The sequence below is a fragment of the Conger conger genome, chromosome 7 (genome assembly GCF_963514075.1).
Source record: "Conger conger chromosome 7, fConCon1.1, whole genome shotgun sequence".
In the NCBI taxonomy this organism is placed as follows: Eukaryota; Metazoa; Chordata; class Actinopteri; order Anguilliformes; family Congridae; genus Conger; species Conger conger.
This window is the reverse complement of record NC_083766.1, coordinates 38,244,648-38,271,556: the sequence shown is the minus strand read 5'-3', so window position 1 is coordinate 38,271,556 and position 26,909 is coordinate 38,244,648. Positions and strand designations below refer to the sequence as shown.

General features: G+C 44.5%; 2 protein-coding genes across 5 annotated transcripts in view; both read right to left on the bottom strand.

Annotated features, from left to right (window-relative positions):
* nf1b (neurofibromin 1b) overlaps window positions 1-7,025 on the bottom strand; it is a 118,072-nt gene extending 111,047 nt beyond the window's left edge. Inside the window, exon 1 of the mRNA XM_061247852.1 lies at window positions 6,781-7,025. Coding sequence (XP_061103836.1) covers window positions 6,781-6,840 — 60 coding nt within the window. The 5' untranslated portion in view covers window positions 6,841-7,025. The remainder of the gene's footprint in view (window positions 1-6,780) is intronic.
* A 5,860-nt stretch (window positions 7,026-12,885) lies between these two features.
* ksr1a (kinase suppressor of ras 1a) overlaps window positions 12,886-26,909 on the bottom strand; it is a 50,298-nt gene continuing 36,274 nt past the window's right edge. For 2 of the 4 annotated variants that reach the window (XM_061248444.1, XM_061248447.1), the window contains 17 exons: window positions 25,462-25,609; window positions 24,605-25,070; window positions 23,650-23,837; window positions 22,481-22,550; window positions 22,285-22,368; window positions 22,132-22,193; window positions 21,928-22,037; window positions 21,513-21,681; window positions 21,225-21,266; window positions 20,719-20,767; window positions 20,327-20,384; window positions 19,161-19,615; window positions 18,426-18,522; window positions 18,141-18,274; window positions 17,730-17,861; window positions 17,073-17,208; window positions 12,886-16,466 (listed from right to left, as the gene is read on the bottom strand). In XM_061248444.1, coding sequence (XP_061104428.1) covers window positions 16,320-16,466; window positions 17,073-17,208; window positions 17,730-17,861; window positions 18,141-18,274; window positions 18,426-18,522; window positions 19,161-19,615; window positions 20,327-20,384; window positions 20,719-20,767; window positions 21,225-21,266; window positions 21,513-21,681; window positions 21,928-22,037; window positions 22,132-22,193; window positions 22,285-22,368; window positions 22,481-22,550; window positions 23,650-23,837; window positions 24,605-25,070; window positions 25,462-25,609 — 2,547 coding nt within the window. In that variant the 3' untranslated portion in view covers window positions 12,886-16,319. The remainder of the gene's footprint in view (window positions 16,467-17,072; window positions 17,209-17,729; window positions 17,862-18,140; window positions 18,275-18,425; window positions 18,523-19,160; window positions 19,616-20,326; window positions 20,385-20,718; window positions 20,768-21,224; window positions 21,267-21,512; window positions 21,682-21,927; window positions 22,038-22,131; window positions 22,194-22,284; window positions 22,369-22,480; window positions 22,551-23,649; window positions 23,838-24,604; window positions 25,071-25,461; window positions 25,610-26,909) is intronic. The other 2 variants (XM_061248445.1, XM_061248446.1) reach the window with 2 other exon arrangements.

The window sequence follows — 26,909 nt, the reverse complement described above, 5'->3', positions numbered from 1 at the left end:
CATTTATGTAAGTATTCTCTTTTCTCTATCGTTTATCCTCCGTAGTTAGTGTGTGCTTTAAAACTATGAATTTCGTCAATGTCTCAAAAATGAATTTGAGTGAACTGGGAGCCAGACAAAATGTAAATACGGCTCCATAAAGGTTGCAGGGACAGCTAGTATTCACTATGCAAATAAAAAGGTAATCTCCACAAAATGACTTGTTACACCAAAGTGAAATATCCCTTTAAATACAACAATCATGTTAAGCAAGAATGCTCTTAATCTTTCCATAATTTTCATTGTATAATGTATAGAGGATGAGAAATACAGACTACCATAATCATTTGGCTGCACAAGACAACAAAGTAATTCCTGTAAAATTTGGAACCTCTTAAAATAGCACAAAAATATATTCAGTTATCCAGAGATTTTATTTTTTTAATATCTAGACCTCCCCCACAATATCACTTGGCCATTTAACACATCTAACAGACTAAAATTTGTTTGGCTTCACACTGTAGGCAGACCTTGTTTTCACACTCTGAATTCAATTAGAGTCATATTCTACAAATGACAGTAGACCTATATGTGGAACATAGGTATTTTAGGGATGTGATTTTGAGACACCATATAAGTAAAAACCACAAATCAGCCAGGTTAATAGAGATTACGTCATAGAGATTAAGAGATTAATAGAGATTACGTCAATCTCTATTAACTGCAAATGAACTATCCCAGTTGTTACATTACATTACATTACTGGCATTTGGCAGACGCTCTTATCCAGAGCGACGTACAGTTGATTAGACTAAGCAGGAGACAATCCTCCCCTGGAGCAATGCAGGGTTAAGGGCCTTGCTCAAGGGCCGTGCGGCTGTGCGGATCTTACTGTGGAACCACCAACCTTGCGTGTCCCAGTCATTTACCTTAACCACTACGCTACAGGCCGCCCTGTTGTCACACTAGCCCAGGACATTTCAAAATGAATTTTATGGCATTGGTTTGCATTCTGATTTGAAAATTACAAATTTTGCCATAATATGCCAAGTCTCTATAAATGTTGATCATCATTTGGTTATGACACTTAACAGAAGCAGGCTGAAATGGCGAGATTAGAGGAATGAAATGAGCTATAAAAATTGTTTTGTCATTCTGATCAAAATAAAATTTTGCCACACAGGCTAATAATTTTTATAATGCAACCCGACATTTCTTTAGAATTTACTCCTGTTAAACTTTTAATTCAGATTAAGCACCTTCTTTTTTAATGTCAAAATGCTACCAATGGCTGTGCAAATATTATGATCATTAAACACAATTGTTAGATGCCAAAAAACCACTGGTTCACTGCATTTATAGATCACGGTGTATTTCTTCCCGCATTTTTTATTTCTGCTTAAAAACACAGATTCCTGTGTTAATGCAACCACTGCAACCCAATTGCACAAGAGAGTGGTTTTGATTGGTTCATAACAGCAGAACCCTTTTAAATAAAATGAAATAACACACACTAGCAAATTGCAACCTATAAAAAGCTGGCTTTACCCTTTGGTATTCTTTAACACCAGAGACTAATGTCAGCCTAAATTGTGGCTAATTGCTTTTATGAAACAATTCCCATTATAATTGCCATAGCCACCTGTGTACAGGATGTGTGCATTTGTTAAGACAGTGATATGATTTCTCAGTGAGTAAGCAAACAGGATGTATTGGCAAGTAAATAAGTACGCAAAATTGGAGCCCTGTGATGCCCAAAGCCACCGGGGATTTATGACATGTGATTTTACCGTGAGTGGTACCAGTGATGCAAATGCCACTGGTCTCTCAGATCCGCTCACACTGGAAAATCACCACTGCAAGAACACAAGCTCAGTGGTGGCTATACAGTGACCTATAATGAGGCATAAGCACACCAGTGGGGTTAGGGGAAAATACCTTGCACAATGACATGAAGGAGGCAAAAGCAGTTTGGCAGGCCAGAAACATGCTTTTTAAGTCAAGTTTGAAATAGAATGAAGTTTAATGATTGCCATCACCCAATGTTTTGCACTTGCTGAAGTTAAGCAAATCCACATTTTGAATCATTCCAAGATTGTGCAGAACATCAGAAACTAAGATATTTTTGGAACAGAAAATCTTTTTAAATCTGCCCAAGGATTGCCATTTTCATTTTGTCTTATAGATTTCAGCTTTCTGCTCAAACGTCATTGTATGTGTAATATTTATGGTGGAAAAATTCAGCAACTCTGACCTCATATGAAGCGTGAGCATGTTAAGCATTTTGACAACAACCAATACAGTAAACAACTCTCAGGTCTCAAGCCAAACAATGCTGAGCACAGAGAGACAAACTTTGACCTACCATTAAAATCACTATTTGAATTGTTCGACCTATTGTCACTGGACCTGGTTCAAGTACACCTTTCAAAATCTTACTAAATAACACTTTCAATGAAAGTTACATTTGACAACACTCCCGTAGATGCCAAATAATCAACAAAACAAGAGCTGCTTGTTGCTCAAAACGGAGGATTCTTTAAGAATCGTCAGTAACCTACAGGAAGTGTCCGGGTGACTAAATTTTAAGTAATAATTAGACCTACATCTTACCATAGCAATGTCTGACATAGTACAGTATTTTCAGCTGAATATTCACATTTTTTTGGCAGACAAGTTTTATGAAGACTGGCGCATTTTGGCTGGGAGTCAGGCTGAAGCATGAAACTTCTTCATTCCCACAATGACCTCTGAACCTCCGACTGTCCAATAGCAAGCCCTCGTGACCGACCGGCAAAGTCGACAGTGCCACCGCTGGATCGCAGCATCGCTGACTCCGGGAGCAGAGGACAGCCTGTCGGGGAGGGGAGTGTGGATTGGGTTACCATTACAATGCACCAGCTCTGCAGACGTCCCGGCCTGAAGGTGCTCTGCCCTCCACACTGCTGAGCAGACATATCCATCGCACATCCCAAAACACCCGCACATCTTCCCCAGTGGAAAAAAAATATGAGCCGGCCATCAGAGAGAGAGAGGAAAAAAAAAAAAAAAAAGCCTGCGGTCCATCCGACCGCATTCCAGCATCACAAAACATCTCCATACAGCCCTCAAGTGCCTGCAAAATGCTGTCGCCTCGAAGAATGGACCACAGGAATACCACCAGAGTGCTGAACCCTGACTACAAACCACACGTCAGATGAGGGCTTAGATCTTGCGGAAGTACTGTGTTTTGCCCGAGTTCAGGGGGTTAACCAGATCGGGTCATTCCAGATCTGAATGCAAAAATAAAATGAAATAATTCTTTTTTCCAAAAAGCAAAATAGCTTTGATTTTTTTGGGTATATTTCTGAAAAGATCAAAACAGATAGCAAGATTTTTAATACTGAAATACAAGTAAAGATTAGAACAGGTGATCACGTTCTTGGGTTAACTCATGAACACAGTGCACTAATGGATTGGTGTACATCAATTCAGACACATATGCGCCGAATAACATGAAAGCACCCACATAGTTTCATAATTTAGAAATTTTAGAAATTCTAGGAAACAAGCAGGGACACAATGAGAAGGCATTTCTACGGGCCGGATTCTAAAACCACAGCTTGCCGGCCCAGCTAATGCCAATACATACAATCCTCTTTCGTGACTTTTGTGCAGTTCTAAATAGGCTTAACAATGAGAAGTGGACTTAATCTCTATTACACTTCCATCAAAGTCTAATGAGTCAGGCCCGGCATCTAAGCCAAAGCACAATCAGTGCACTGTGGCAGGGTGAAACCAGAGGCGAGGGCAGACTGCAACTCCAGAAAGTGCTGAAATCCTCTTTGGGGTCAGAGTGAAGGGACTGCAACAGCACAAAGACTTCAGTGGGGCTGCTTCACATTGTGAGGAAGAAGTGAAATTAAGGGGGGGTGGGCAGCAGAAGGTTGCCAGTTTGAGTCCCTTTGGGGCACTGTCATTATCCTACCGAAAAAGGGATTTAACCTTCATACAGGCTTATACTCACATATACATAGAACACCATCAATGGAAACAACCATACAAAACATGAGCTATGCAAGTTGCCCAGGATAAGGGCATATTCTAAGAAATATGTAATGCAATGTTAAAAATTACTTCACCCGCATGACTTATCCTGGATTAATGAAACCCCTAGAGTTACCAGCTCACATCCACAATGCATTGTTAGACTTCAATATGAAGCCATGGTGACCCAACAACATGGCACAGGGTTGACTATCCATTCTGCTGCCCAACCAAATTGGTAGTCACTGAAGCTTGCATATTATTGTTCAGATAGGTTTGATCTGACCCAACATTAATATTCTCTTCAACAAACCCTTTAATGGTCTCAAATGTTACATGGAATATGAGGGTGTTTATCAGGGGATTAGCAAGCTACAGCAACCTGTGCTTTTAGAAACAAGCTGTCCGCTGCATCAGACGGCATGCACAGGGTTGCTGGCTCATAAGGCTTGGTCATGTGCAGGCCGCTGCAGGCCCCCTGGGTAAATGGAATTGTGTTTCCTGTAGAGAGGGCTACAGAGCAGCGCTGCTGCAGCTGAAGGAGAGGACGAGGGCGGGCCGGCATGCGTGTGGTCATGGGACATCCCTGGGCACGCCACCACCCGCCTCTACCAGGCGAAGAGCCGCAGACACGCTACACCGGCCTCCCTGCCGCTGGCCGTCCGACGTCACGCCACCGCCGGACCAAGCTCAGGCACAACAAAACGTGGCAAAACCTGCCTGATTATCTCACACTGCAACCCGACCTTTAACTCAAGCCTCCATCCTTCTGAGAAGACCGGCCGCCCCATCCAGACCGGCGTCCTGCGATGTCCTGAGATGTGCATTCCAATATTTTACTCATCAAAATAAAGAAACAGGCCTGGCTCCTTTTGTGCATTAATTTCAGTTACAGGGCGTACAATTATGATGAAATATCTCCGGGAATCAGAGAAAGGGAGGGAGGGAGAGGCAGTGATAGCCCATTGTGATGTGATGTCCCAAATTGATTCTTTATTACTTAAAGCAGGTCAACATTTGGAAGATGACTCAAATCACCAGCCACCAGCACCCTAGTTTTACTGAGGAATGGGACAAACATTGGACATGGAAGGCTCCAAAGGCAACATACATGTAGACTGCCTGGGAACATTTACAAGTGCTTTAAGTTTTTTTCGTGAAACACCCAGAATACAGTGCCCTCCAAGGACCAGTGTAATTGACCACTAACACAGGAGCACATAGGAACACTGCTGAACGGTAAAAGTATAACAAATGGTTAATGGAACTATCAACAGCTCACATATTGCATAAATAGATGATATAGGCTTAATTTATTAATGAACACACACAGGAAGGCTGCTCCAGTGTAGTTTTTCTGCCCTGCCATAGTTGCAATGTAAAAGCAATGAGCTCAGATGACCATAAAGTTAACCCTGAATTCTTAAACTAGACAAACAGCTAATCAACTTTTTTAATATACCACAGCGACATGTTGACCCATAGCAATCGCAAAAAACATATCTCGATTCAGTCTTTGCTAGCAAGTTGTACTCATGCGGTTGTAAACTTTGAAAATGACGAACAAGTGTTTCGACGTCAAAACAAAGACTACGTCCATCTCAGAAAGACCAGAACCATGGAAATATCTTGCAGAACTAACTTCAGACACTCCATGCGCCTCATCCTGGAAAAAATCCTGAGCCACCTGAAGTTTCTCGTGAATTAGCTACCCTACCCCTCTTGGCTAGCAACAATGTTGCATCAAAATAGCAAGCTTCCCCGTTAAATTCCGTTGCAATGTGCAAACCTGCATGTCATACAATACATAGTGATAACTTGTTATTAGGCCTCACAAATATTGGATCAGGAATGCATGTCTCCTTTTACTCCAAACAGCGATCTTGCCTGACACTGCAAATTGATGAGAGGAGCAGGAGGTGGATATGTGTATTCTCGATCTTGCATGAAGAATAAAATGTGACACTGATGAAGATTTTAAGCAACCCTCTTTTTAAGTTAGATACCTCTGTTGATCATACAGCTAACGTTGGCTAGGTATAACTGACCTCTCAAGCCAAACTAAACGTAATCAAATACAAAGCCAAACCGATATCTAGCAAGCCGTCTTGCTGGTCAACTGCGATGAAGTTCATCACACAAACCTCGATGTCTTCATAGCTACACAGAACCAATCTGAGTTCGCTACCAAGCGCAAGCTACATATATAATAGCTGTAGATATTGCCATCTCGCCCTCACCCTGCCCTCCTATCTTTGCAGCTAAAAGATAGCTAATAATCTCAATATGCCTATCTACCTAGTGGAAATTTGGAGCCAGCTCGTTTACGGTAGATCGCGAACTAGCTGGCTAACATTAGCTCATTGCTACATCTATTTCCTCATCAACAACAGAGAAGAGCATGCTCTGAATCGGCCCCTTTGTTTCTATTCTGCAGCCAATTTCTTAATGTATATCTATCACTGTGTACTTGCAGCTGCAACAAATTAGCTTGCTTGTTAGCTAGCTTATAGGTTTGCTAATGTTAGCTAGCTAGCTATAGGTTATGTTTCGCCCTCTCTGTAGCCGTCTCCTGCAGCGGTTTGATCACTAGTATGACTGAGGGAGGTTAGTTAGCTTGCTATCAATTCTTCATAGCCTATCCTGACATTTTCGACCACCACTACCAGAATCCAAGCTGTTATATGGTTCTGCTACAGCCCCACTGCCTCGCTGCCACACAGACCCTCAAAAAGACATCTGTGGCGAGTCCCTGATCGAAGCTGTTATTCTTACCTGCTCGTCGAATCTATTAATTACGGCCTGAACCCATTCCACGGGTTTGTGCGCCGCCATGGCCGGCCGGATGGAAGCCGCGATGGGCTACCTGCAATCCCAACAAGGATAGTGCCTCTTTTCGTATTTTTCAACCCGTTAATTCTATGAAACCGCTGTCGGGACTGGGCGGTGGGGGTTGGCTATTTTTTTTTCTCTTTTTAGCAGACACTACCATGCCGCCATGACACTACCGGAAGTTTGAATCCTCCTTTCCAGTGAAGCCGTAATGAAGTGCTCTTAGGGGTGGCTTACTGCGCTTGCGTTGCCTGGGATCTGTGCGGTGTGTGGAAAAGAGAAGAGCAGAGGGAGGGAGGCTGTGAGTGGCTGGGCTATCGCCTTGTCGTTTCATTAATGAAAGGAAAAGACAGTAGATCAGTGATGTCATTTTGCACTGAGATGCTACGAATTTACAGCTAGAAGAAAAACATATGGAATAACCGGAATCGTCCTCTCAGATTGTATTTAAGGATGCAATAGATTCTTGATTTTTTTACGCATACAGCCATGCAGCGGATGGTGGCAGATACATTACCTGTATTTCGTTGCAATGATACGACTGTCTTGATTTAACGTTATGCAGTGTTCTGTGCTGGTATTCCACACTATTATGTAACAGATTTTGCCTCGAATATCCTCCACATCCCTCTAATAATAATTGTTAGGGATTATTTAAAGTTTAGCAAGGGTAGTAGTTTGGCAAAGATCGTGTCAAAAACATTAATATCGCTTTTATTTGGTTACTTTTATTTATGAAAGATGGGAAATGGGAGACCTTCAGCAAGAGCAATATTATGAATGCAAGGACTCGTGTTTGTGAATGTGTTTGGCTGTAGGGAAGGCGGGGGAAGGGTGGATGGTGTGTGAGAATGTGTGGTTGAATGTGTATGTGTGTGAAAAAGGGAGGGGGGGGGGGGGTTCCTTAACAGCCAATGCCAAGAAACCGTGCTGTCCAAGTGTTATGTAATAGGCAGTGTTGTTTCAGCACCCCGGCAAAATGGGTATAGACCTACCCCAGTGTAGGTCATAATTTAAGGTCTTAACTTTCATCAAAACCTTTATTTACCTTTAAGTGTTAATTATTACTCAGGCACCAAAACAAGGCTAACAAGTACAGATATCCTCACACTTGAATGTTATGCATTTGTGGTTATATCAAAATAATATTTATTGTTCCAGTTTTCACAGGCACAGTTTAAGATTAATCCTGGACAACTGATTTTTTGAAGAATCTCAATTCAAAATGTAATTTAGTCTAGGACAAGGCTTAATCTGTGTCTGTGAAAATGGCCCGTTATGTATTCTTCTATCCGATTTAACGATGAGTTAATAAAGTGTTTTCCCTTTTCATTCTTTTTCATTTTTCTGCAGATCTGCGTGATGTTAATTGACATATTATCCATACTGTTTGACTTGGAGATGGCCCAAGACAAAAACGTTTGAGATGGGACTGGTAAGGCCCCTTTGTCTCCATGCTTCTCCTGTTCCTCTGAATTCCTTTTCTAATTTCGAATTAAATGCCGTCAAATTAATTCATGTTAATTAATAATGTTTCCCATATGGGCAACTGAAGAGAGCTTTATCTCTGTGTTGGTCCTGTTAATATTAGAGAAATGGTAACTGGGTAGATATGGGAAATAATATGGTTTCATAAACACAATGATGGATGTAAATGTCTTAATCGTCTAAAGATTGTGCCCTCTCCTGTGAAGCATTATTACTGGTTCAAAACAGTCACTGACAACACATGATAGCTACCACCCATAACCTATCATCACTATTAGGAAAAGTGTGCAGACGGCCATTGGAAAATCAGGATCAGAAATGGGGGGAGAGAAATCACTGACTTAACTTATTAAAACTTATTAAAAATTTAACTTATTTAAAATATATTTCATGATATCATTGATAGGCGGCACGGATGGTGCAGTGGGTAGCACTGCCGCCTCACAGCAAGGAGGTCCTGGGTTCGAATCCCCGTCGGCCGGGGCCTCTCTGTGCGGAGTTTGCATGTTCTCCCCGTGTCTGCGTGGGTTTCCTCCGGGTTCTCCGGTTTCCTCCCACAGTCCAAAGACATGCATGTTAGGCTGATTGGAGAGTCTAAATTGCCCATAGGTATGAGTGTGTGAGTGAATGGTGTGTGTGCCCTGTGATGGACTGGCGACCTGTCCAGGGTGTATTCCTGCCTTTCGCCCAATGTATGCTGGGATAGGCTCCAGCCCCCCTGCGACCCTGTTCAGGATAAGCGGGTTCAGATAATGGATGGATGGATGGATATCATTGATGTATGGCATAGATATGAAATCAGTAGTTATGCACGTTTTACCATGTTTTTGCTTGGCAATAAAATGGTTTATACAATTTTCGTATTATCTGTGATCTGGTAGTGATTTGTATGTTACTACTCTCTTATTTTACAAAAGATTCTCAATTGCAACAGGAACAAATGCGACAGGTCTTGCACCTACCATTTCCATTCATAAGGCAGCGTCTCGTTCTCGCGAGTATTTTCTTCTCTCGCGAGTCTCAGCAATTGCGAGTCATTCAAGATTACTGGGTACGCCGTGCTACGCCTCCTTCGACTCTGCTCTGTCCAAGAATCTGCATTTCTGAAGCAATGCCGCTCCTGGTGGAGGTAGGGGCATATGGCATTTCCATTGATAATACTTTTCGTCCGAAAGGCAGCCAGTGCGGGCGTGTACTGGCAGAGCTGTTTCATAGCATTGTGTTCGGCGAAAATGTGAATGGTGGGGTAATATCATTATGAATGGAGAAAAAAAAAAGCGCATCCTATGTGTGACTGTTTATGAATATGGGCCCGACTGATTTGAATAGTGAAACATGTGTTTTGTGCACTCGCAGATGTGAGGCAATCAGGTGAACGATTCTGATTTCAGAAGCAGCCCATACGCGTCTTCTGAAATGGGTGGTCCATCTTGGGTTGTGCTCAGTTTAATAAAATGAGCTAATCCTCAGAGTTTACATTACCAATTCCCGTATGTTTATAAATATAAATCAGAGTGACAAAGGGTAGGGGATACATTTCATTAGGCTATAAAACAGTATACAGTGTAAATCTGTTGCGGTAGCCCATCTCATTCTTTTAAATTCCCACATGAAAATGCAGTTGTACATTAAAATGCCCAGTGTTTTGTTCCAGCTCGAGTTTTCTTGCCTATTCTTGCGATACATCTTAAAGATTGTCCAATGACTACATCAAAATAATGGCGATAGAAAGGGAACGGAAGTAGCTCAAAAGGCTGCAACGAGGACAACACTGTTCATGCTAAACGCAACCGGACACCGGACCCTTCAGTGTTGGCAGATGTAAATGTGGGTGTGTTCTTAAAAAACAGTCGTTGGGGTCGGTTATTCAGTGCAAACCAGAAGCCGCGAACATTAAATAAATAGGGAAAATCCACCAGAATGCAGAAACACAGCCAAATAATCTTCCGTAGATGGATAGTCCAGACCCTAGCTAGGCTAACCTTTTTATTTTTAAAGAAATAGCTATGCATGTTAAGACGACTAAAAATGCAATGTTCACATTGTATCTTGCCATATTGCAAACAAAATTTTTAACTGAACACATTGCTATGGTGATTCAAGAGGCTCCTAATTAGGTTATTTAACACATGTGTTTTAAGGTATTTCATAATTTCTTCCTTTAAATTATTAATACAATGCAGGTTTTGGCTCATTATCATTTGCTTTGTCTTTGAATTCTTTATTCCCAAATGTTTAGCTTTAGGCTAGTGTCCACAATCACCAATCAGGAGCCTATATTGAGTCACCTCAGTCTTTAATCTGATCAGTCATAATTTTTATGTAATATAATAAACGGCATGGATAATGATCCATATTTTGATTTAAAATAGGATATTTAGTATCATGTTTTTACCATGTTTATTTTGTATTTTGCACAATGTAAGGTGACCTTGAGTGTCTAGAAAGGCGCCACTTCAAATAAAATGTATTATTTTCATTATTATTATTATTATTATTATTATTATTATTATTTTTATTATTATATTTTATGTTCAAACACATGGGAACGATATACTTTTATTTCAGTACTTACTCTTATGTTTCAATGTTTTTTATTTAGTAATCTCTTTTTTTCTGAAAACCACAGTTGCCAAAATGATTGGCACCCCTCACAAATATTGTAAATAAATTATAATTTTACTTGATATAGTTAATCTCAGTCTAAAGGAACTATATTGTGTCATTCCATCACTTCTTGTTTCTCTGGAGTATAAAAATGTGAAATATCTTCTTCAACCTTGAGAATGAAAATAGCCTAATAATAATAATAATAATAATAATAATAATAATAAAATTTATTTATATAGCAGCTTTCATATGTAAAATGTAGCTCAAAGTGCTTTACATTAAGCCAATTACAAAGAATTGACAACACAATAAAAAAATATTATTAAAATAATAAACACTGTTTCCACATAACAAACAAACAAGACAAACACTTTGGGGCCTTTCCCCTGTGCCTCCCTCGAGTGAGACGACACTGATTGTGGGAATACATATGGTAATTCCACACAACAACCAACCAAAAAAGCTGTTTATTTGACTTTAAAGACCACTGGCATCCATATTCTGCAGTGGTCTCAACTGAAGAGGGCGTATCCCAAGGATATCAATGATTCTGAAAAGATCTGCATGGAGGAATGGTCAAACATTGCTCCAGATGTGTTCTCTAACCTGAACATAAATTATAGGAAAAGACTCATAGTTGTCATCTTTACCAGGGGTATATGCACAAAGTATTAAACCAGGGATGCCAATAAGTGTGGGACCTGTTTTTTGTGGAAATGTTTTATTGAAATATGTAAGACTTTGGTTGATTTGAGTCATTAATAGAGCACACTACACATGTTGGAAAATAAGCTTATGTCAAAAACTATTATTATTTTACTTTTTGTTCATATTTATTAAGGTTGCCAATAATCTGGAGCCCACTGCATATACTGTACTCTGTATCCATGCAATGAGAGTTTAAAATATTAACACATAAACCAACAATCATCGGTAAAGAAAAAGATACTCATCATGTTACCTGCAGACCTATGTTGGTGCTACTTCGTCAATGGATACACTGCCCCATTTTATTCAGAATTATGCCTGCAGGTCCAAAAAGGCTGCTCATACACAGTATCTGATGAGGAACATGTTGAAATTCTGTTCTGAAATGTATATATATTTTTTGCTTTTGGAATAAAGTGGCAAATATCTTAATATCAGAATTACCAATGTAATACATTTTTAGCATTTAGACAGTTTTCTTGGTAATGATAACATACACTCAGTGAGCACTCATTAGATATTTATTACGCTTATTTTTTAGACTTATTGGTCTTCTACTGCTGTAGCCTATCCACATAAGAGGTTTGACATGTTGTGTGTTCAGAGATGCTCTTCTGCATACCACTGTTGTAATGTGTGTCAACATTGGCCAGTCTAGCCCTTCTCTCATTAACAAGGCGTTTTTGCCCGCAGAACTGCTCACTGGATGTTTTTCATTCGCCAGTCAAAGTCACTTAGATCACATTTCTTCCCCATTCTGACATTTGGTCTGAAAAACAGCTGAACCGCTTCACCATGTCTCCATGCTTTTATGCATTTTGTTGCTGCCAGATGATTGGCTGATTATATATTTTTCAGGTCTACCTAATAAAGTGCTCAGTGAGTGTACAACCTGTGAATTACTAAAATATTATATTGAAGCCTTCGGAACTCCTATTGGAGGCTGACATTACTCTGTCAGCAACTAGCATCAGCATATGACATTTAAAGACTGCTATCTTCGCTGATGAACACCACATCAAAGAATGAAAAGACAGGAGTCAACAAAATATGAGAACAAGCCTTTTGGTTAGTAGAAGACTGGTCATTCCATTTTGTGTACAATGCCTTGTGTATAATTCCAAAGAATCTCCTTTGGATAAACTAAACATGCATGTTTCCTGACATAAGCAACCACTGTAGACAATGAGTCTAATCCTGTAGTTCCCTCTGAGTGAAGAGTAGCTCCCCAAGAAAGACAACTTGTCACATGACTGAAGCTTTGTTTTATTGTCATTCAAGGATGAAAACAAAAGCTGTGTTTACAGAATGGTAGCCACATGCAATACAAAAATATGAATCCTTACATGACATAAAAAAACATGTATTGACCCATTCTAAAAAAATGTACAATTTATGTTTAATAGTACTTTGTACATGAAAAAAATATAAAGGTCTGTACATCTGTAATAGGGCAGCAGTACCTATTTAAAAATGTTATGACATATAGTATCATATAAAATGTTTGTACAAATATTAAAAGGTTCATGTTAGCTGTACATTAAATAAAACCATATTTATATATATTTATATATTTTATAGCACTGATAGTTTTGATAAAACACCTCAATTACTGCAGTCTTTCACAGAATGAACCTCTAAATTCACCCACACTCATACACATGACCACAAGCACACTCACAAAACATAGGCACACAAAACACATACGCACACAAGCGCAAAAAGAGGTAATGTTTCAAAGGGTACAACTGTCAACACCATTGCGTAAAGTGGCTGTCTTTTTTTTTTTTTTTTGCTTGATGTGAAAGCCTTTTTTGAAGAGCTAAACACTTATCTAACGCACGCCCATGCTAACTGAACAGTCTAACTTATATACCACTACATCAAGCCAAGAAGGCATCCTTGTTCCTCTTGTTTAAGCTCTTTGCTTTTGACTTTCTGACACCAAGGGAACCTACGTAACACACCATCTCATTCAGGATGTTAGAAAAGAAAAGGACAGTGTGTCCCAATCCCAATGAAGCGCAGAAAGCAATGTTCTTAATTTTTTGTGTATAGAATCTTTCAGAAATTAATGATCTGGTTCACCCATGCCAACCTGAGCTATGAAGGAGTCAGGGCGTGATCTGCAGGGTTCCTTCTCACCATTGTTTTACCAAGACTGACCCACTCTGACAGCACGTAGGCCCCATCCTAGGGGAAATAGCACTGTCTCCCCGTTCCGCATGCTACCTGAAGCCTTTTCCTTTCAAGTCCTGGAGAACGAGGGGCGGGGGGAGAGAAGGGGGACACCGTTCGGAGTGAGGGATGAGACGCATTTCGAAAGCCGTGGAAACGGAGCCCATACACAACTTTTCTCACCGCGGCGACATCAAGGCAATGTGCAACACTGGGGCTCTCAGCCGCTACTTACATTGGTCCGCAGACCGAAAAGACCAAAGAAACGCACAGACCAAAAAGAACAAAAACACAAAACACACACTGGGAGCATCATTTGAGAAGCCAAAGTTTTGCATAAACACCGCAAAGGAAGCGAGAGAGATTCAGGGAGAGGTTGGGGGAGGGGGGGTCCCGTCATGATGGGAAACAGTCCTGGTCCCGCCAGTCCTCCCCCATTCCGGCTCCGCGCTCAGGGCCGACAAACATAAAAAAAGCTTCATTCTGTGGTGCAGCCAGAGCAGGAAGAGGCCGGTTAAAACACGTCCGTTTCAGCACGAGTACCGCGAGAGAAAGGGAGGTCAAAGAGCCCATACCGCAAAAAAAAAGAAAAAAGGTAGCCACAGGGACTTCAATTACATTTCCTTTTCTCCTCTCAGAATACAGAAAAAAACAAAACAAAAAAGGGTAGATGGTGGAAGATCAGGCAGCGGATTAGTGGAAGCGGTATCTGCACTGGGCGGAGCTTTTGCAAACTTTTTTTTTTTAAGGAATTAAGGGTTTTTTGGGAGCATGCAAGGCAGACCCAGGGCCTTACTGGCTTTGCTCTGCCTATGTCTCGTGCCAGCGGCTACAACCTACAACAGGAAGAGAGAGAAGACAGACAGACAAAGAGGGAGAAGAGAAAACAGAAGGAGAGGCAGAGGTTAGACGTGTTAGTGAAGGTGCGAGAGCAGGCTGGCAGTGACAGGAACTGAGCTGGCGAGGCGGAGCAGGAGGAGGCTAATTCAGGAAGAGTACCAGCATTAGCGGAGAGTGTGTCTCTCTCTCTCTCTCTCAAACACACACACACACACACACACACACTCACAAAGACTGGGACCTTGGAATAGATCATCAAAAATACATTCAATTCAAACATCACCCAGGTTCCAAAAGCCCCAAAAATGTATCCCCTCTTGTGACCTTTCAATCTGGTACCTTTATGGTGTCCAAATGAGTACAATGTGATTTTTCAGTGTCACTCTAGCTGTGTTATGCCGTTTGCTTGGCTAAAACGGGGCGACATTGGCTCAGGAGGTAAGAGCAGCCACCTGGCAGTCGGAGGCTTGCCGGTTCGATCCCGCCCTGGGTGTGTGGAAGTGTCCCTGAGCAAGACACCTAACCCCCAATTGCCTCTGATGAGCTGGTTGGCTCCTTGCATGACAGCCAATCGCCGTTGGTATGTGTGTGAATGAGTGACTGAAAAGCATCAATTGTACAGCGCTTTGGATGAAGGCGCTATATAAATGCCAACCATTTACCATTTAAAACCATACAGGGACAGAGGTTAAAAGTCCTAATTTGTGCATAAAGGGACAGAAGTGTCAGGAACCTCCTGAAAACAGCAGCGCCGCAGGCAGTCACACAACCGGCAGGGAGGTTGGAAATGGAGGTGAGGGAGAGGCTGAAGGGAAGATGAGGTGACGGGGAGGAAGGGTAGACGGAGAGACGAGGAGCGGTGCAGAGCCGGGGTTCCCGGAAGGACAGAATCAGACAGGGTAACAGACAGGCAGGACAAGGACCTACTTCACAACCAGTGTCAATTCACAGGAAAGGTTAAGTGGTTTTGAAGGAGGAACTGAAAAGAAACTTGGTATCAACCTTTCTCTGTTCTTTAAAAGAAATTCACAGCAACCCAATATCAATTGCTACAATGTTTAAAGGAAACGAGCTGTAGCACTGCAGGAACTGGTGTATGAAAGCTAATGTTTGAAAGACACAGTTTCACAGCAATCGTACATGAAATGCTGCAGCGCTAAACGATACAAATCCACAAATAAGGTCCTTTTTCAGCAACATGGTTCCTCTTGCTTTTGCAGTAGAAAGTGCCGGTTAGGTCCTTAATCTGTGTCACAGCCTAGAGGGCCGGATGAACTCTCCTAACAAAGTTAATTTAGTGTTAAGCAGAGCCTGCATTTTAGTGTGTATGTGTGTGTGTATGTGTGTGTTGGGCAGGAGTGTGTGGAATGAGCACATCACTAGCATAGGGAGCGGTTCTTTGAGAGGGCCCTTTTGTGGTCTCTGCAGTCTCCACCAGCACTGTGTCCCAATGTTTCAAAGTGATTCTGATCCCAGTTACAGAGGCCGTCCGGCAGAATATCACTGTGTCCTTTCCCCCTTTCCCCTGGTGTCATCCCCTGTGGAAGTGGCCCTAAGATGGAGATGGGGGGGTGGGGTGGGTGGGGGATGGTTGGAATGGCAGGATGCATCAGGGCTCAAGGGTGAAAGCCAAGCAGGAAGTCCAGCGAGCCCCCGTCCTAGGATACGTACTCTGCAGACTTCCAGAAGTGTCCGGGGTGGGAGAGCCTGCGGTTGAGTTTGGGCAGTTTCTCCAGCATGTCGGCCAGCTGGGTGAACGAGGGCCTCTCGCGCAGGTCGTACGCCCAGCAGGCAGACAGGATCTCCTGGAGGAGAGAGACAAGAGGCCAGGCCCATCTTTACTCAAACCTGCGCAGGACCTTTGTTTTAGATTCAAGTACTTTTCTGTGCTCGACTGATCTCGTCTGGCACAATTGCGCCAAGAAAAAGGACCAGCAGGTGGTGTTTGCACTTTTTGAAAGTATTTCATAGGTTCCAATACAACAGGCAAGCTCAGTAAAGCACAGAAAGTTATTTGAATCCAAAACAATTATGTATTCGAACCTGGTCTGGGGCAGGTACACAAGAACGCACACCTAAGACGTAATCATTTGTCATCATTCATACACAGACTTGCATCTTACAAATATGGCTTTCAAAAAGCGATGACACACTTTGGGTAACAAAAGTGCTCAGAAAATGCTTATTCAGCATTTTCAGCATCAGTCTTTCTTTAATTGTAAATGTTTCATATAGAAAAACCAAGAATAGACGCCTGACTTTACCAGGTTTGGTTATTAGGAATGTCATGCTACGGTTCCGGTATGTTAACATTTACCATCACTGCTCAGAGCTAAATAGCATTCAAAGCGTTACACAGCCCACGGTTGACCCCTGCCCATCATCTTAACCTCCGTGACCCCTCCACTCACCGTGACCTCCTTGCCCAGGCTGATCTCTGCCAGCACCTTCTTAATGCCCTCTCCACTGCCCACCTGCCAGATGGTGGCTTCCACGGGCTGGTTGGTAATCGGCCAATCCCGGGCCTGGAGCTCATACCATATAGTTCTGCCAGGGATGAGCAAAAGCTAAGTAATGCATCGTACCTCTAGAGCTCTGACCCACTCATGCTCTCTCAGACTATCCAAAGTAGGGTGGCCTGTAGCGTCATGGTTAAGGTACATGACTGGGACCCACAAGGTCAGTGGTTTGATCCCCAGCGTAGCTAGCCACTGAGCCCTTGAGCAAGGCCCTTAACCCTGCAATGCTCCAGGAGAGGATTGTCTCCTACTTTGTCTAATCAACTGTACATCGCTCTGGATAAGATTGTCTTTCAAATGGCATTAATGTAATGTAATGTAACGTAATGTAAACTCTTTCACGCACACAGTAGCACTGCAGGCCTAAACAGTGAACGAAGATACACATGATTTTTAAAACAACGTAATTATAGCTATCGTTCTTAGCGTGGCTGGGCCTTAGCTCATTTAGGTGGGTTTATTTCAGCTATGCCGACAGCTGTAAATAAAGACGTTTCCATCTACGTTCCGTGGGGCGAAACCAAACGAGACGACGTGCGGTCCTCTCACCCGAAGGCGTAGACGTCGGCGGCGTTGGAGAAGGGCAGGTGGTCCTCGTCTTTGCCCGGGCGCATCTTCCGCACAATCTCGGGCGCCAGGTAGCAGATCCAGCCGTGAGGGAGCTTCAGCTCGTTCTCCCTCCTGTGGAAACAGACCGACACACGCCCCGCTGCTGAGCGTGCTGTACCTCGGCACCCCACACCCCACTCCGCACCCCGCTCCACAACTTACTGCTCCAACCCCTCGGCTGGAGAAGGAGCTCACTTCTTGTCACTCCTTTGAACAATGGGTTTTTCACAAATCCCATTTTAAAATAATTTTTAAGCAGTGGCAACAAGCACATTAACCCAATATGGACTAAGGGGCCCTGTGTAAGCAAACTACCATTAAAGCAGAGACAGCAGACCGTAGAGTCCTTACCTTCCTTCCTGAACCACACCCGAGATCCCGAAAAGCCCGAAATCGGTGATGATCACCTTGTTTGTGTCATGAAACACGTTCTTGGACTTCAGGTCCTTGTGCACTATACCCTTTGCGTGGAGATAGCCCATTCCCTGAGGAAAGAGAACACTCAATGTTTTTAGTCTTTTATTTATTGACAAGGGACAGTGCACAGAGTTAGCTAATGAGCTGTAGTCCCTAATCTGCAGTGATTCTGGTCATCAAAGCAGTGCATCATAAAAATTAAACACACTACAGCCCCACCTTTACGATTTCCTGAGCGATTTGCCTCGTCTTGTTAATGTCCAGCGTGTTTTTGGTGTCTCTCACAACTGAGTATAGTGTCCGTCCTTTGCAGAAGCTGAAACAAATTCAGGATATAAACATGCATAAAAAGATGGATAACCACAAACGTATAATATCCAAAGATATGTGCAGCAAGAAAAATTATAAAAAGTTATAAAGTCATGGATACTGTTGGGACAATGCCTATATGTGGCAAAGTGGCCAGAAATTCTATTGAAATGTCAGTACTGACAGACAATGGTGGAAATAATATAGCCACCCGCAGTAAAAAGACTATGAAAAGTAATGTTGAAATCAAAATAAGAAATTAAAATCTAAAATGTTTAAGAAAATCAAACATTTTTCAACAATTTGAAAAATTGTTTCAAAGATGTTAAAAAGGAACAATACGAAACAGATCAGTGGGTGAGTTTGAAAAATGTTTTACAGTGGGGTTCCTGTCCAGCAGACAGAAAGGAAAATTTGATGTTAAAAAGAGAGATGTTTGTAAAGTGATGAAGGGAAAAGGATAATGAGTCGAGATGACAGTGACTGATGTAAAAAATCAATATTGGGATAAATCTTTGGGGCCATCACTGGGCAGCAGTCAGAGGTGGCTTGTAAGACTGTTTGAAGGATGAATGCAATCCAGTGAATCACAGAAATAGGAAATGTTGGGGGGGGGTAATCTGGCTACGGAGGCTCAAACCTCACCTGGTGATGATGGCCAGGTGGGGCGGGGCCATACAGGCTCCCATGAAGAGCACCACATTCTCGTGCCGCGTCTGCCTGTAGTTCATCACCTCCTTCTTGAAGAGCTTCAGGTGGTCCTGGTTGTTGCCGTCGATCTCCAGCAGGCGGATGGCCACTTCACCGTGCCAGCGGCCCTTGTGCACCTTGCCCCAGCGGCCCTTCCCGATGAGCTCGCCCAGGTCCAGCTGTTCGAAGGGGATGTCCCACTCCTGCAGGTACACGCTGGTCTGGCTGGCCTTGCGCGAGATGGGGCCCTTCCAGTGGCTGCCCCGCGAGCTCGGCAGGTCGTCCAGCTCGTCGCCGTCCCCCTCCGCTTCAGAGCCCCCTTTCCCGTCCGCCCCTGCCTCCCCCTCCTCCTCCTCCTCTTCTTCCGCCGCTTCTTCATCCTCCTCTGCTTCCTCCTCTTCATTCAGTTCCTGAGGAAACACACGCACAGTAAACGGTAAACACACACAGTATCGTCGCCACTTCTAACTCGTTGTAGTCTTCCTTCTCATGTCATTACATTACATGAATGGCATTTGGCAGATGCTCTTATCCAGAACGATTAGATTAGTTGATTAGACTAAGCAGGAGACAATTCTCCCCCGGAGCAATAAAGGGTTAAGGGCCTTGTTCAAGGGCCCGGCGGCTGTGCGGATCTTATTGTGGCTCGAACCACCTTGTGGGTCCCAGTCATGTACCTTAACCACAACGCTACAGGCCGCCCAAGCAGTGGTGTGATAGCAAGATGTAGACAAAATGGCCCCGCTGATTTTTCTGCTTCCAGAATTTTATCTCATCAGTCATTACTAACAAAAATAGCCCATAGTCGTACCCCAAGAAAATACCCACCTGGCTCAATCTGCCCATCTACAAATTTGTGCTATGAATTGACGGTAATGAGTCTTCCCACTTACTGTAAAGCACTTTAAGATCCGGTACCAGTGCAATACATTATTATGACTCATATTATTAGTGGCCCAGCTGCTTTAGCTGCACAGAAGCTGCATAATTAATTATATATGAGTACACATGATGATTAATAATCTGCTATGATGTGATGCAGCTGTTATAGTTGTCCACAGAGGCGGCCACACCACGCCCCGCTTCCCACTTCCTGCATGCAAAGGCTGCTGGGAACTTACCTCTACCTCCTCCCCTGCCAGATGCGACTTCGGGTCGTTCACTGACTGCTCGTTCTCACTGAGAGGAGAGAGGACAGGGATTACAGGCCATGCAATTCTCAATAAAAATCCATAAGGAGCTTGTGTGGTCAGGGGACACCACACACTGCAACAATGCACTATAGAGCAATACCACAGGTGCACAAATAGCCTCTCAGAGCTGCTTGGGTTAGGGTGAAGATCAGGGGGTACTGAAATCTGGCCTCAGAGGCAAGTAGGTTTTGTTTAAGCAGTTTTTATTAACGCCACTGATTGGCCAAATATTTAAATCAGTCCTGATTAGAGAGAATGAATGAAAGCAGCTGTATACTGCCCTGGAGGGCCAGATGTGAGTATTCCCGGTGTAGACTTACACTGTGTCCTGGAGAGCTTCTGAGTGCAGGGAAGCAGAGCCAGGTACATCTGTGTGAGAAAAAAAAAAAAAAGAAAGAAATGCAAAGTGAGAGACATCTTGGCTCCAGAATGCCGTTCCTCTGCCGAGCTGGAACTGCATATTTCTGCGTAGGCGTAGTCCCTTGCTTCAATTTAGGCAAGGCTCCCAGTTTACTGGTAAAATAGCCATAATGCTGCAGTTCCATGTGTTACCCACCAGAGGCCAGACATGTACCATGCAGACTTAACTCAGCATGCAAAGAGCCAATACAAAAAGCCCTCTGTGAAGACTGGTGAAGCCTCACACAAATACACAAACGCTCTCCGACTATCTACCAACAAAGCACTCCACAAATTTGCAGACTCAACAAATCACGTGACAACAATCAAGGTCATGCTGGTGAGAGACAGCAAGGGATAAACACGAGCAGGTATGAGGAAGGGCGGACGTGGAAATCGCAACAGCTACGGATCGATGTTAACTCACCAGGGAAGATAAACTGCTGTCTATGCTGAAAGTAGCAGGCAGCTTATGAACAGAAAGGGAATAAGAGAAAACCCCCACAAGCACAGAGGAGAGAGAGACATTGGGTTAGAGAAGCAGATTCATCCCTCTGCCTGGCCCTGCAATCCACTCCAATCCACTTGGTGACACTCCACTCCACTCCAAACTTCATTCAACTCCACTCCACTCCAGAGCATTCAATGGGAAGGCAATTCTGAAGGCTGCGTGTGCCTCTGGATTTTAGTACATGCACAACCCCGTGGGACTCACCTGGGAAGTGAAAGCGGTTGTCTCGGGGTCCCTTGGGTGAGGGGTTGGGGGGTGGTGTGGCGCTGGGAGGGTTACTCTGCTGGAAGGGGGCAGGTGAGGAGGGGGTGGAGGAGGTGGTGGAGGACGGGTTGCTGCTGGAGTCCAGCTGGTTCAGTACCGGAGGGTGGTCCTACAGAACAGGGAACACGAATGCGACCACAATCAGAGAGACATGGGATACGCGTTGACGGGCAGGAACGCAGACTGACCATGACCAGGAGACAAACACGGTCTCTGGACGACGGAGTTCACAGGGCAAGAACAACACGGTCACCAAACGCACTAAAAAGGCACTGTCTCTTCACACTGGCGCACCTCTACCCACACCAGAGCACGGTTTCCAGGCATGCTGTTGCCCTGGCTGCATCAGCCTCACCTTTTTGGTTATCGCCTTTGGTAACGTGCCAAACTGCGGCACCTCAGCTGGACGATCCACGGGGTTATTGATGTCTGACGGCACGGACTCTGTCCTCCGAATCTTTGCCACTGGTGACATGAAGGGAGAAGAGCAGAGTGAGCAGACGTATGGGGCTCCAGTTACATATAAGAAGACTGAGCATTGAGGAGTAACTTGGCTTACTTGGGATAAATGATATTCTGCAGGAAGGGGCCTCTTTTGTACATTTGTTATGGCACTTTAGCCTGGAGAGACAAAATCACCTGTTAATAAACAGGAGGCAGCTCAAGGACACAGCACCTCCTTACCGTTCAAGAAAAAGGGCTCTTCTCTCACCTGCAGTGTTTGCATTTCACCCCAAACATCATGTTCTTCTGACACACTTGACATGTCTGTGAGAGCCAGGACTTGGTAGAAAACCTTGAAAGGAAGTCAAAAGAAATATCTGTTGAATGGGTTTGAATTCTCTGAATGAGGGTAGCGCAAAGCCGCGGGAGAATCTGAGAGAGGTCAGCAGCTGTCTGTGGCTCACCTGTGTGTAACAGCGAGGCCGATATCCCTCCTCACTGCCTGGGGAGAACTTCGATGCATGGCCAGATTATCTACACACACACAAGTAGAAAGCAGAAGGGATGAACTGAGAGCTCAGCTATGATAAAATGTTGGAACCAGAGAGCCTCTAAATGATTCAACCAAGTACAGTAAACATTTCAGTCTGAATTAATCAACCATCCCCATATTGTTGTCATATTTCACCCTGCGTGTGAATTAGGTGCTTGGCAAAACAATGAAACTATAGAGGTCCTGTGTCAATGTTGCACAGATGTGTCTAAAATGTTTTTTGTGATACAACAATTGAGTTTCTACTGTATATAATACATTGTATGTTATTCAGCTATCAGCTAGCATGACTGGATGATGGCCTGAAAGTGTTAATGTTTGAAAGAATGTAAATATGACAGTGAGCTGTGCTATTTGACCACGCTTCCTCCACCAAATATCGCTTTCAATACAGAAGGGAGGCAGCAGTTCTGGCTTGTTTTTGCTGTGATGAAGTCATAGAACTTTCCCGCACTGCGTTGATGAGGGCCGTCTGTCATTCCACTACACTGACATCAACATTCCTTCTGATCCAGGTCATCAGTGGATGTATCAGTAGTACAGTAACTCCCTTTTATCTAGTGTCATACTGTAGATTATACCTGTCTCTTTAACCTAAAAAACCCTACTGCAGATTACACCTGTCCCTCTACCTATTGCAGACAACTGAACCTTTGCCTCAACATCAACTGTAGAGATTATACCAGCACCCAAGCGTACTGTACTCTTTCGTTTCCTTTAGCTAAAGAGGCCTACTAGACTGTAGATTGTATCTGTTCTCCTTCCCTGTAACCTAGGTCACCATGTATGGTACACAAGCCCATAGTTACAGAATGACTCAGTCATTATCCAGGTATTTGTGCAACAGGCACCTTGTGTATAATTATTGTGAAAGCAATGGGGAATTCCAGCTAACCTTTAACCATGTAAACAGTGGGGATTCACAGGTAGAATACTGAAGGACGAATACGCTGTGTGTGTGTGTGTGTGTGTGAGAGAGAGAGAGAGAGAGAGAGAGAGAGATGCGTGATAGAGTGAGAGAAGAGATTGTAAAAATGCATTCCGGTTGAGCAGTAAGGAATAGTGGGTAAGATAACTCACTCTTTAGGCCGCTGTGCTCCTCCAGAAGTGTTGGGGTGCCGGGCAGGGTGTAGGGGGCAGTGGAGGGCGTCTGGGCCACCCCAGGGGTGCGGGCAGCGAGCAGGGGGGAGCGGGATGAGGCGTCCTCGCACCCGTTGCCGCTGCCGTTGATGTGCACGTTGAGGAACAGCTTGTTCTTCTTTGCACACCTGTAGGGGATAGGAGCCGAGCGGTCAGAACCACCCCACGATCACTCTCACCTGACACAAAGCATTGTGTAGATGCTTTGTAACCAAAGAAACTTCCAGAAAGAGCCTTTAACATGGTCAGAAATCCCCCCACTATTAGAGAAGTGAAACTACAGCAAATGTGTCCAAAGAACCATAAAATAAAACCACTTTTGTAGTGTTACCGGGACATATCATAAACAGTAAAAAAAACTGGAAGAGGTGTAGTGTGGAGGCCTAGGCGTTGAGGGAAAGGGGTCAGGGTTGCTTCACACCCACCCCAGCAGGTTTACAGATCCTCAGGTATGAAGTGAACAAGGCAGCCTTCCACCTAGAGCCCGCCCCTCCTGTCTGCATCCAAACAACTGCCCCTCCAACTGCCCCCAAACTACGGTTGGCGATAACAGATAACAGTGCGTCCCGTAACGTTTTTGCCTCTGACGGAGGTTGCCGTGGGCAGTACGGAATTGCGTCGTTCCAAGCCAAGCTCTGCCGGGAACATCTAGCAGGGGAGGAGGGACCTGTCTTCACTTGAATGGCATGCCTTCCATTTCACAATGGCATGGAAGAATCCAGAAGGATTGGTTGCATGCCCTATTTATGGGGCAACATAAGGAATGACAGCAATGGCCTCATAAGGTGGCCACTATTCACCACTACTCTGTCCTACACCTCCTGGACTACTGCACAGAAGACAGGAAGTGGGATTTTGGACAGGGGCGGGCGAGGCTGGCACAGTGGAAACCTACTTGTTGAGGGGCGGCTCCTCGATTCTATTGCCCAGCTGTGATTCGTGGCTCTTGCTGCGTGTGAGGGTGATGTTGGGGAGGAGGTGGAGCACTTTCCTGGAGGGCGGGGGAGGCGTGCAGGGGGGCTTCAGCCGGTGCCGTCTCTTGGAAGGCGGGGTGCCGGGGGGCGTGGCCACGTGACCGTGGATGCGGCCGGGCCTGGGGGAGGGGGGGAAAGGGTCCGAGAGGCCGTCGCCGTAGACGCAGGGCCCCTGGCCATCAGAGGAGGGCACGGCCGACGTGGACGCTGAGCGCAGGTGGGCGCAGGGGCCCGAGGGCGTGCCGAGGGGCCGGGCCAGGGGAGAGGGGCTGTGGGACCGCAGGGCTCCCCCGGGGCAGGACAGCGGGTCTGGAGGGGCCAGAGTCCCGCTGTCGCGACGGGTGGGCTCCGTTATCCATGGCACCCCTTCCTCTTTCAGCTCCCCTCCTGCGGGACAGACACAACAGTAACTCATAAGCTCTGCCCCCTCCTGTTTTCGACTAGAGCAGTGCTACTCGACTCCTCGTTCTGCGGGATACAGTGTCTGCTCCGACCGTATGCTAGATCACCTAATTTAATTCATTATTTTACCTGCTTGGTTCAGATAATAAGCTTATCAGGTAATTCGTGAAATCAGGTGGTGTAACGTTCAGTTGAAGCAAATGCCTGCAGACACTGCGGCCCGCAGGACGAGGAGTTGACTAGTGCAACCCAGAGAACATACAAATTTCTCTCATTGGATCAACCATGTGTAAAACGTTTTTAAAACTGTGATATCTGCTACATAGCATTACCCCCCATTAGGACCCCTCCCCCTGTAATTCACACTGTGGCCCACCTGATTCAGTGGCACTCTTTAGACAGGAGAGGGCAGCAGTGAGCCGAGAGCACTCCTCTGAGCTGGAGCCCAGTCTCTTCATGGTCTCCCGCACCTGAGAGCCAGACATCTGCAGCAGAGCATCCAGGGACAGCTTCACTGGAACTGCCTGCACAAGGACAGAGAGAGGCCCGGGGTGAGACGCACACACCCATGCAAACGTGCAGGCATGGACACGCACACACTCACACTCACACACAGGCATGAAGAGGCATACACACACACACACGCACACTTATACACACAGGCATGAAGAGGCATACACACACACGCACATGCACACTTATACACACAGGAATGAAGAGGCACATACACACTCACACAGGCATGAAGAGGCACGTGCACACACACACACACACACACACACACACAGTATCCAAACACACAGGCATGAACAGACGTGCAGAGGACTGCACAGATTCGGCACGTGTCTGAACACACTGACACACTATCCCTATGGCATTCAGACAGGGAGAATAACCTGCAATCAACAAAGTCATTTCAACCCAGGTTTGGGGGAAGCAGGGGTATTGTGCAATGGTTCCATCACCATGGGCCCAGTTTACTGTGGTAGTCATACCACAGAGGAAACAAATTACACTATTTAGACCTCTGCTGTTGTCTGAGCAGATCTAGGTCACAGGATGACAGGTGTGCATATTGTGACAAACGTTTGTAAATTGTGCAATACAAAAACATTAGATTTGATGTGCTTTTTTTCTCGAGCTAAACACATACGTAGCACCACAAGGCGGGTCTGAATCTCCTTAGGAAGGTTCTGGATGCTCTAGCCCTCCAAATTGAGGAGTCATCGGAAAGTCACACACAAACAGAAGCATACACTGAACTTTCAACCCGACTCAAGTGATTCGATTATCTGCATGAGTGGCAGCAGCGTGTGCACCCTCACGGCAGGAGATAAAATCATGTTCACTCAATTTCAGCCAGGATTCCTTCAGTTTCCAGGAGTGGACACTGGAGCTTTTCCAGTCCCCGTCTTCTTCAGACGCCACCAGAATGTGGGAGGCTTTTTCACACCGAGATGTACTGGAATCGAAGGTGTCAACCGATGCAAAGGAGGTTTCTGTCACGCACATTGCAGTGTGAATTTTAGCAGATTCGTCAGACCTCACAGTGTTTAAAAACACTCCTCTGCATTCTGGTGGAAAAATACCTGCTGTGTGTCTATCGGATGGGTGCTACACAGTGGCTATGTATGAGGTGAGGTTCCACCCTTCACTCTCCCATGCACCAAGATCCTGACATTAAAGTCTCTATACAAATGCCATCCACCAATAGTATCATCATTACTATAGTGCATATGTACAATTGAGCTCCAAAAGTATGTAATGGCAAATAAAAAAAACACCTCATTTCAACTGAGAAACACCAGGCAGAACTGTGTGAGT